The sequence below is a fragment of the Triticum dicoccoides genome, chromosome 1B (assembly GCF_002162155.2).
Source record: "Triticum dicoccoides isolate Atlit2015 ecotype Zavitan chromosome 1B, WEW_v2.0, whole genome shotgun sequence".
Lineage (NCBI taxonomy): Eukaryota > Viridiplantae > Streptophyta > Magnoliopsida > Poales > Poaceae > Triticum > Triticum dicoccoides.
The window spans coordinates 581,609,086-581,619,938 of NC_041381.1; the positions used below are offsets into that span (position 1 = coordinate 581,609,086).

General features: G+C 47.6%; 1 protein-coding gene and 1 pseudogene across 1 annotated transcript; both read left to right on the forward strand.

Annotated features, from left to right (window-relative positions):
- Window positions 1-1,464, forward strand: LOC119309234 (disease resistance protein RGA2-like). Its single transcript, XM_037585273.1, has one exon. It carries the CDS (start codon window positions 1-3, stop codon window positions 1,462-1,464), a length of 1,464 nt encoding a protein of 487 aa, XP_037441170.1.
- Window positions 1,465-5,419: 3,955 nt separating this feature from the next.
- On the forward strand, window positions 5,420-6,879 carry LOC119309246 (annotated as a pseudogene).
- The last annotated feature ends 3,974 nt before the right edge of the window (window positions 6,880-10,853 follow it).

Sequence of the window (10,853 nt, forward strand, 5' to 3'; positions counted from 1 at the left end):
ATGGATCTTGTCATAGCCGCTGTCGCAGGTGATCTCTCGAACCGTTTCATCTCTTTCCTGATGAACAAGTACGCAGATCACGCGTGCTTGGAGGAGAAGGTGGAGAGGCTGCAACACCTCTTGCTGAGAGTTGGCATGGTCGTCGAGGAGGCAGACTCGCGGTACATCACCAACTCTTGTATGCTCATACAGCTGAAGACCCTAGCAGCAGCCATGTACCAAGGCCACCATGCGCTTGACACCATCAAGTATGGAAAACACAAAGATGTTGCTGAGGAATTGGTATGTGACGCATCCGCCTTACCTGTTTCTACTCCTTACAAACGTTCTCGCACAATCGGTACTCGTGGAACAAACAAGGTTCTCGAACCAGACTTGCAAAGTGCGCTGCAGAACCTAGAGGCTAGTGTTGCTAACATGGCGGAGTTTGTCGTGCTTTTGGGGGGATGCGAGCGCATCTCTCGTAGACCCTATGATGCATATCTTTACATCGATAACTTCATGTTTGGTCGCCATGTCGAGAGGCAGCAGATCATCAGGTTCTTGCTGGACCACAACACTCCTGGTTCTCCGGCCGTGCTTCCAATCATTGGTGACGCTGGAGTTGGGAAGAAAACTCTTGTGGTCCATGTATGCAATGATGAGAGGGTGCGTTCTCACTTTTCTATGATTTTGCACCTGAATGGAGATGAACTATTCAGAATGACAGACCATGAAAAATTGTCAGGGAGGATACTGATAGTTATTGAGTTTGTTTCATATATAGATGAAGATGACTGGACAATGTTCCATAATTTTTTTATGAACATGGACAGAGGAAGCAAGGTGATGATCGTAGGTCGATTCGTAGAGCTAGAGAAGTTTGGAACTGTTAAACCTATATCCCTGAAATGTCTGGCATTAGAAGAGTTCAGGTACCTGTTCAAGACACTCGCATTCGGAAGTGCGAACCCGACAGATTATCCTCGATTAGTCGCGATGGTGGAAGAGTTTGTCATGGTGTTGGGAGGGTCACTCATATTAGCAAATGTGCTTGCAGATGCACTGAGGAAAAATCTGGGTGCCCGTTTCTGGATGTACAGGTTGAACGCGGTCAGAGATATGGTGAAGGCGAACATTTCTTGTTTCGGCGCCCATCCACAGGTGCTTCTGAATCGAGGTCACCCAGTGCACCTAATCGGCGGCAACATTTTGACTCCTGCTGCTCCATCGCACGTTCTAGACTGTGCTATCGGTATGGCTAATGCTCCGGAAGATGGTCTACCTAGGATTATGTTTGGGGACTTAATATCAGCAGCAGGTCACCTTGTCTTACCCAAAGGAGATTTTAGGCTAATTTCATGGGAATCAAGGCTACCGCCTTATACACAATTTATTCACTTGGTGCACTCTGTTCCAAGCTGCCCCAATGATAAAGCTGTAACATCCTTGTCAGGGAAGAAGCGTCCGAGTTTATTTGCCTAACTTTTATGTAATGATGTATTTGAGTAGTATTTTGTGAGACCAGTGAAGCATGCCAATTGAAGGCAGGTCATAATTTTAATTTGTCTAGACCATCAGACCGTGTTCGTCTCTCTTCAGGAAGGCTTGTTATGGCAATATATGGCCTGAATAAAATGGGTATAAGAAATGAAAATGCCAGTGCATAGAAGCCCATCAGAAAAAGGTTAGTTGAGCAAATGCCCTTAAGTACGAGCTAACCAAGTGAGAGCATATGTGCTAACCAAGCCACGCAACAAAATTCTAGGGCGTTGCTACTTGCCGGTTTCTACTCGTATCTGACCAGAAGAGAGAACGAATGCAAGGACCCAAAATTACTTGCAATTCTAATAAGATGGGGAACCGTGCGCTGACCTCGGTGGTGCGGCAGGCCAGCAAGCTCACAGCGGCAGCTCTCCGGAGAAGGTGTTTGTGGCTTCACGGTCATATCATCGAACACCATCCGGGCACAAGAGCGGAGCTGATTTCCCCCGCATCCTGCCTTACTAGAGACAAAGGAAGTGACAAACTATACAGATGGTTAATGAAAAACCGGGTGCAACAAAAAACGAATTTTTTCCAAGAGGTCTAATTTAATGAATAACTTTGTATGAAATGCAATACAAATTGGTTCTTTGGATAAAATTCCTATGAGATAAAATCCTACAAATCAAACATCGTACACACACACACACAAAATACAGGTCATAAATACATGACTTCCTAGAAGGCTTGCATTCAATATTTTGTAACTTTCACTACAAATATATATCCAAAATTATTTATATTGATTGAATGAAAATGGCATCACTAAAACTTTCAAAAAAAAATAAAAACATAATATTCCATGATCAAAAGACATATGTATTGGAGACCATGTCAATATTTGAATTATCTCTTTATAAACTGAGCGAATACTTGAGATTCCAACTCTACAAAATTCCCGTCGAAATTGTCCGAATCAAAAGGCCTTACAAAGGCACCGCTGCACGCTTCCTCCCAGACAGGGGAGCACTCTGTTGCGCCGCACGTGGAGCATCATTTCCACTTGTAGCGAAATGAACAAACGAGGTGTAAGGCGGCAATCTTGATTCCCACGCAACCACATTGAAATCCCCTTGTGGTCTAACTCCAGGATCCATCACCAGATCCCCGAACCTCACCCTCGGTAGCAGTTCCCTTTCCACCGTAACTTCAGTGCGGCTGCTGCCACTGGTACAGAAAGGCATGAGGCGGAGTGGAGAATCCATGGGATGCAAGACCAAGTCAGTAACGTCTATCTGGTGGCGTCTCCGGGCGAGGAGCTTTGGGTGCTCCCCAAACAGGGATATGTTCCTCTCGACTACCCTTCTCAGCCCGCTCAGGATGCAGAGCCAGAAATGGACGCTGAGGTTCCTCCTCATGATGTCCGCAAACAGATTTGCAGTGGCGATTGACCATTCGGATTGGAATTCCCTGGCTAGCTCGTCTGCTATCCGCGCTAACCGTGGGTGCTGTGCCGGGTTCGCGCTCCCGAATGCTAGTGTCTTGAATAGGTAGCTGAACTCCTCGTATGACAGGGTTTTGAGGAAGATTGGCTCAACGGTTCCGAGTCGCTCTGTATTTTTAAGGCGGCTGATGATGATCACCTTGCTTCCAATATCCATGCTTGTTGCTACTGTTGAACAGAACTTGGCCCAATCCTCCTCGTGGACGTCTGAAACAAGCTCGACAACCACCAGTATATTTCCTGACATGAGACCACCATGTTCCGCGATTCTACCCAAGGAATCTCCATTCAGATGCAGAATCGAAGAAAAGTGTGAGCGGACCCTCTCGTCCTTGCATACATGGGCGACGAGAGTCCTCTTTCCGACCACTGGAGCGCCGATGATCGGGAGAACAGCCGGCACACCGCCAGCAGGGCCGTGCTGCAGCATGAAGTTCAGGAGCTTCTGCTTCTCGGTGTGGCGTCCGAACATGATCTTGTCACTGAAAAGGTACACATCGTACGGTCGATGCAGCATACGGTCGCATCCGCCCAAGAGAACGACAAACTCCATCATGCCGGCGACGACATTCTCCAAGCTCTCCAACGTGCCTTCCAGCTCAAGAAGGTGCATGGCCCTGTTCTTTCTAGCAATACTATGAACCGTGCGAAGGCGTTTGAGAGGAGATGGTTTGAGATCCTCCCCCTCCTCCTCTCCCATAGTAGTGGTCTCTTCCAGTGAGATGTAGTTGGACGCACCTAGTGCCCAGTAGCCTCGGTACATGGCGTCCGCAAGCATGGTGAGCTGCGCTAGCATCCCGGAGTTGGTTATGTATCGCCCATCCGCCTCCTCGACAACCGTGCGAGCTCTCAGGAGCAGCTTCTGCAGCTTCTTCAGCTGCTTCTCTCCCGGCTGTGGACGCCGGCTCGAGTGGTACCTGTCGGCGAGGTAGGAGACGAATCGGCTCACGAGTTCACCTGTCACTGCAGATATGGCAAGCTCCATCTTGAGTTCCTGCAAGCGAAGAGTACTAACTAACCAGGAATCCAACAGAGCAGAGGGCAGGAGGCTGGTGGAAAATGTAGACTGCTGGTGTGTCAATATCCAGACGTTGCAAAGACTGACTTTGTATTGCCAACAGGAAAGGGACAATGCTGAAAATTATCTATCACCGGTGGCGTTGTGAACCACTCCACCTCGAGGCTCCAGCTTGTGAAAGAATGTCCTGGAAGGGTAGCTCAGCTGTTCTTTTCATGCACCATGGAAAGATGATGGCGACTTGGGAGTCATTTGCTTTGCTCAGCAACTTTCCTTGACCATGCTCCTCTCTTTTCAGGAAGGCTTGCTGTGGCAAAAAACAGCTGAGTTGTGCCCTTCCAAGCCTGCAGTTACGGCAAGCTCCATCTTCAGTTCCTCCGATCGAAGGGTGCTAACTAACCAGGGAATCGAACAGAGGGCAGGAGGAGGCGGTGGAAATAATTGCAGGCTGGTGGTGTTTGTTGTTCTGTATGTCGATGGCCGTAGGTGCTGAAAAATATCAGTTAGGTAATGGACTACTCCTCCTCCAGCCTGTCAAGAAATAAGATTCCACAATGATCTAGAGTGGCCCTGGAAGTGCACATCAGCTGATCTTTTCATACACCATGGAAAAACCATGTTGACTTTGGAGTCCTTGCTTTGCTCAGCAAGTCAGTACAGTAGTATGGACTAAGTGGGGAACTCCTTGTCCAGCAAACTTTTTCCATGTAACAGCTGCCATCCATGAGCACAAGGAGAAGGGTCATCCTTATCTATTCTTCTTCTCTCTTCAAGAAGGCTTGTTATGGCAATATGGCCTGCATAAAATAGGTATAGGAAATATAAATACAAGGGCATAAAAGTCCATCAGAAAAGGTTTGCCTCAGCCAACCAAATGCCCTAAATTACAAGCTAACCAGGTCAGGTGACAAAAGAATTATGCCCTTTACTAATAGTAGTACACAAGTACTAGATTACTAGTGGTAACAAAGGGCAAGCTTTTTCAGATAGGGTAAACAATGTCACAGGTCCTAACTAGTAGAAGATAAAAGGAAGTGGAATTTACTCCTTTTTCCTCGACACGTCTTCAAATGAAACTAATTAAGCAAGTTGGAAATGAAGATATTGACAATTGAATGTATTACCTTAGGCAGACGGCAGTCTAGAAAACCAAGTATGGCAAAGAATACCTTGACAAACTGCATCTTGACTAGAAAGTTTCCTCGCATGTCATAGTCGTTCTTTGAACTGTGATGCAGCATCTGCCGTAGGCTCAGGAGGTTGACTAGAAAGTGAACGTGAGATACTGTAGCTGACCAGTGCACCAGGCGAGTTTATTGACCGGAATATCGGTGGCATATACTCTGTAGAGTATATCGATGACTTTGTATCATACGTCTTTATAAACTGCATCTTTTTGCACTCATACACCACCTAGCTTTAGAAATCTAAAGATGGATCTTGCCATATCAGCTTTCACAGGGGATCTAGCTAATCGAATCATCTCTTTTCTGATGAGCAAGTATATGGATCACGTATGCTCGGAGGATAAGGTGGAGAGGCTACAACAACTCTTGCAGAGAGTTGGCATGGTCGTCGAGGAGGCGGACTCACGATACATCACCAACTCCTGCATGCTCATACAGCTGAAGGCCCTGGCGGCAGCCATGTACCAAGGCCACCATGTGCTTGACACCATCAAGTACAGGAAACACAAGGAATTGGTATGTGAGTCGTCCGATCTATCTGTTTCCACTCCTAACAAGCGTACTCGCACAATCGTCGGTAGTGCAGCCCAAAGGGTTTTCAACTCAGAGCTAATAAGAGCTCTGCAAAACCTAGAGGCTGGTGTTGCTAACATGGCGGAGTTTGTCGTCCTTTTGGGCGGATGCGAGCGCATCTCCCGTAGACCCTATGATGCATATCTTTACATCGACAACTTCATGTTTGGTCGCCATGTCGAGAAGCAGCAGATCATCAGGTTCTTGCTGCACCACAACACCCCAGGTTCTCCGGCCGTGCTTCCAATCATTCGTGATGCTGGAGTTGGGAAGAAAACTCTTGTCGCCCATGTATGCGATGTTCTCACTTTTCTATGATTTTGCACCTGAATGGAGATGATCTTTTCAAAATGAAAGACCATGAAAGACTGTCAGGGAGGATATTAGTAGTTGTTGAGTTTGCTTCAGATGTAGATGAAGATGACTGGATAACATTCTATCATTTAATTATGAAGATGGACAGAGGAAGTAAAGTGATCATCTTGGGTCAAAGCACAGGCTTGGAGAGGTTTGGAACCGTCAAGCATGTTTCTCTGAACTCCCTAGCATCTGATGAGTACATGTACCTGTTCAAGACACTCGCATTCGGAAGTACAAACCCGGCAGACTACCCGCGGCTGGCAGCGATGGTGGAAGAGTTCGCCACAGTGCTGGGAGGGTCATTCATCACAGCGAATGTGCTCGCAGATGCACTGCGGAAAAACTTGAGTGCTCATTTCTGGCTGTACAGGTTGAAGGGTGCTAGAGACTCTGTCAATAAGAACATCTCTTGTTTTGGTGCCCACCCGCAGGTGCTTCTTAGTCGAGGCCAACCGGTACACCTAATCGGCCGCTACATTTTAACTCCTGCTGCTCCATCAGGCATTGTAAACTCTGCTATTGGTATGGCTAATGTTCCAGAGGAGCAGGGTCTACCTAGGATTATGTTTGGGGACCTAATAGCATCAGCAGGTCACGCTGTCTTACCCAAAGGAGATTTTAGGCTAATTTCATGGGAATCAAGGCTGCCGCCTTACACTTCATTTGATCACTTGGTACACGCTGTGCCGAGTTGCGTTCATGACAAGCCTGAAAGATCCTTGTCAGGGAAGAAGCGACCAGGTTTATTTGCCTAATTTTTATGTAACAATGTATTTCAGTACTATTTTTTGATACCTTAGGAGTTGTGCATCCAGTGAAGCATGTGAAATGAAAGGCGGGCCATAATTAATCTAGACCATCAGACCATGTTTTTCTCTTTTAAGGGAGGCTTGTTGTGGCAGCCTGCATAAAATGGGAATAAGAAATGAAAATGCCAGTGCGTAGAAGTCCATCAAAAAGGTTAGTTCGGCCAACAAAACGCCCTTCATTACCAGCTAACCAAGTGAGAGCATATGTGCTACCAAGTCCGGCAACAAACTCTGTATGTTGTTCCTACTTGTCAGTTTCTAGCCGTATCTAACCAGAAGAGAGAATCAAAGCAAGAACCCAAAATTCTAACAAGGAAAACCATGTGCTAACCTCAGTGGCACGGCAGGCTAGCATGCTCACATCGTCAGCTCTTCCGAGAAGGTGTTGGTGGCCTCATGGTCATTTCATCAAACATCATCTGGGCACCAGAGCGGTGCCACCTTCCCCCAGCATCCTGCCTTACGGGAGACAGAGGAAGTGACACACAATCCAAATGGTTAATGAGAAACCAAGTACACCAAAAAAAGAATTATTTCCAAGAGGTTTAGGTCAATGAAAAACTTCGTATGAAATGCAATAGAAACGGTTTTTTGGACAAAATTCCTATGAGACACAATCCTACAAATCAAAATCTTACTCACACACAAAATACAGTTCATAAATAGTACAACATAGGAATCGATATATTCCAAGAAGTCATGTATTTATAACACATGGATCCTACAAATCAATACACAAGGCTTGCATTCAATATTTTCTAACTTTGATTACAAATATGCATCCAAAGTAATTTAGATTTACCAAATGAAAATGGTATCATTAAAACTTTCAGGAAAATAAAATATAACAATCCATGATTAAAAGATATGTATTCGAGACCATGTCAATATTTATATTATCTCTATAAACTGAGCGAGTACTTGAGATTCCAACTCTACGAAGTTCCCGCAGAAATTGTCGGAATCAAATGGCCTTACAAATGCACTGCTGGACGCTTCCGCCCAGACAGGGGAGTACTCTGGTCCGACACACCTGGAGCACCATTTCCATTTGGAACAAAATGGACAAACAAGGTGTACGGTGGCAACCTTGACTCCCAGGTAACCACATTGAAATCCCCTTGTGGCCTAACTCCAGGATCCATCACAAGATCCCCAAGCCTCACCCTCGGTAACAATTCCCTTTCCACCGTAACTTCAGTGCGGCTGCTGCCACTGGTACTGGAAAGCAGGATGCGGAGTGGAGAAGTAGGATGCGAGACAAAGTCTGTAAAGTCTATATGGTGTCCTCTCTCAACGAGCAACCTCGGGTGCTCCCCAAACATGGACAAGTTCCTCTCCACATATCTTCTCAGCCTGCTCTGCATGCCGAGCCAGAAATGGACATCCAGATTCCTTCTTATTACATCCGCGAACATGTTCATGGCGAGGAGCGACCATTCTGTCCGGAACTCCCAGGCCAGTTCGTCTGCAATCTGTGCCAGCCGCGGGTGCTGCGCCGGGTTTGTGCTCCCGAATGCGAGTGTCTTGAAAAGGTAGCTGAACTCCTCATACGACAGGGTGCTGAGGAAGATTGGCTCCACTGTCCCGAGCCGCTCTGAAGTTTTAAGCTGGCTGATGATGATCACCTTGCTTTCACTGTCCATGCTTGTTGCTACGGTTGAACAGAACCTGGCCCAATCCACCTCGTCAACCTCTGAAACAAGCTCAACAACTACCAGTATCCTCCCTGACATGAGACTACCATGATCTGCGAATCCACGGAAGGAGTCTCCATTCAGGTGCAGAATCGAAGAGAAGTGTGAACTGACCCTCTGGTCCTTGCATACATGGGCGACCAGGGTCCTCTTCCCGATTGCAGGAGCACCGATGACCGGGAGAACAGCCGGCGCACCACCAGGCGAGTTTGAGCTGTGCCATAGCATGAAGTTCAGGAGCTTTTGTTTATGAGCGTGGCGTCCGAACATGACGTTGTTGTTGTAAAGGTATGCGTCGTATGGTCGACGCAGCATACGTTCGCACCCGCCCAAAAGAACAACGAACTCCAGCATTCCGGCGACGGCATCCTCCAAGCTCTCCACCTCGCCTTGCAAGTTTACAAGGTACATAGACTTGTTCGTCCTAGCACTGCCACGAACCATGCGGAGACGTTTGGGAGGAGATGAGTTGCGAACTTCCCCCACCACCTCCTCCTCCATGGGAGTAGTCTCTGTCTCTTCGAGCGACATGTACCCGAACGCCCCCAGTGCCCAGTAGCCTCGGTACATGGCGTCAGCGAGCATGCTGAGCTGCGCCAACATACCAGAGTTGGTGATGTACCGCCTATCTGCCTCTTCGACGACTGTGCGGGCTCTCAGCAGAAGTTGGTGCAGCCTCTTCAACTGCTTCTCTTCCAACTCTGCGCGGTGGGGCGAGCGGTACTTGTCAGCAAGGAAGGAGATGAATCGGCTCACGAGTTCACCTGTTACTGCAGATATGGCAAGCTCCATCTTCAATGCCCGCTATCGAAGAGTGGTTATTAATCGCCAGCCAACTGAGGGCAGGAGGCTGGTGGAAATTGGAGGGTCATGGTGTTTGTCTTTTTATTGTCAACAGGAAAAGGGCACTTGCAGCGAGGCCTCCAAGAAGGTCAACAACGCCCACAGCCATCGCCATCGCTCGTCTTTACCCAAGCTTCCAAACATCCAAAGCCGCCACCCACACCGGACGCCAGCAAGACCACCAACCACTGCTTCCCATGAAAAAGCCCGTCGACGAAGAAGCACATAGCAGCCACCAAAGGTTGAGTCAGTCAATCGAACCAAATGTCCATCACAACTCACAGAAGGTTGAGTCAACAAATCAAATGTGCATCACAACTCAATGAAGGTTTTGTTAGTCAACCAAATGTGTTTATTGCCAGCCAACCAAACCAGGAATCACATGTTTTTCTATGGCTACCAGTTTCTAGTCGTAGTCGTATGTAACAACATCCGCAAAAACAAAAGGGAGAAGCAACGCAAGCATCGAAAATTACTTGCAGGCAGCATTCTTACAAGAAGGGAACGACATGCTGACCTGACCTGATTGGCGCGGGAGGCTGGCTAGGCTTGCTCACATCGTCGGCTAGCTGTCCCGAGAACCAGTCTTGGCCTCACGGCCATTTCTTTGAATAACACCCAGGCTGGGCACCTGTGTTGGCCTCACAGGCATTTCGTCGAACAACTCCGGGCACCAGTGCGGCTCGGCCTTCTCCCCAGCATGCTGGCCTCGTGGAGACGGAGTGAGTGACAAGGAGGCAGTAGCCATGACTAAATTTGAGCGAGGCTTGACCCCCGACGCACTGTATAATGAGGCGATGTTCTTCCTTGACGGAGGTGTAGAGCGAGAAGAGTGTAGCAATGGCGGTGTGAGTGGCACGCAGAGACAACAGAGAGCCGCTGGAAATTTAGTACTCGCAGCTGCCAAAATTAGGGGCGGCTCAGACACTTTTTGCCTTTTCCATCGGATTAGCATCCAACCGTGAAACAAATTCCAGTTTGTTCGAACCCAACCTAACTTTCTGTAAACCAAAACAAAAACAAAAATCAAATTAATTAATTAATATAGAAGTTTTTCTAAAAAGAATGAATTAATACATTTTGACTTTCTTTTGAAGACGCTCCCGCGATCCGTCCATTTCCACGCCGGTCTAATCACGCACCATATGAAACACTTTTTCCCTTCAAAAAGTGGCATATGCCGGACGCGGTTGTTCTGGTCACGAGCACAGGTGCTCACGTTATCAGGACGGCTCGATGGGGCTTCGAGATTTGTCTCTCGCCAGCTGTTCCTTCTTTTTTAATTCACGGGAGGAAAGAATACCGTATGGGTCTGTGGCATACGAACCGCCGGTGACGGAGGCCGTGGTTGGGGCCGTGACGGGAGATTCCCTGAGCCGTGGCTCAGGTCTGCATTCT

Excerpts from the sequence above, each read along its gene's own strand:
- LOC119309234 (XM_037585273.1), top strand. The coding sequence starts at position 1 with ATGGATCTTGTCATAGCCGCTGTCGCAGGTGATCTCTCGAACCGTTTC.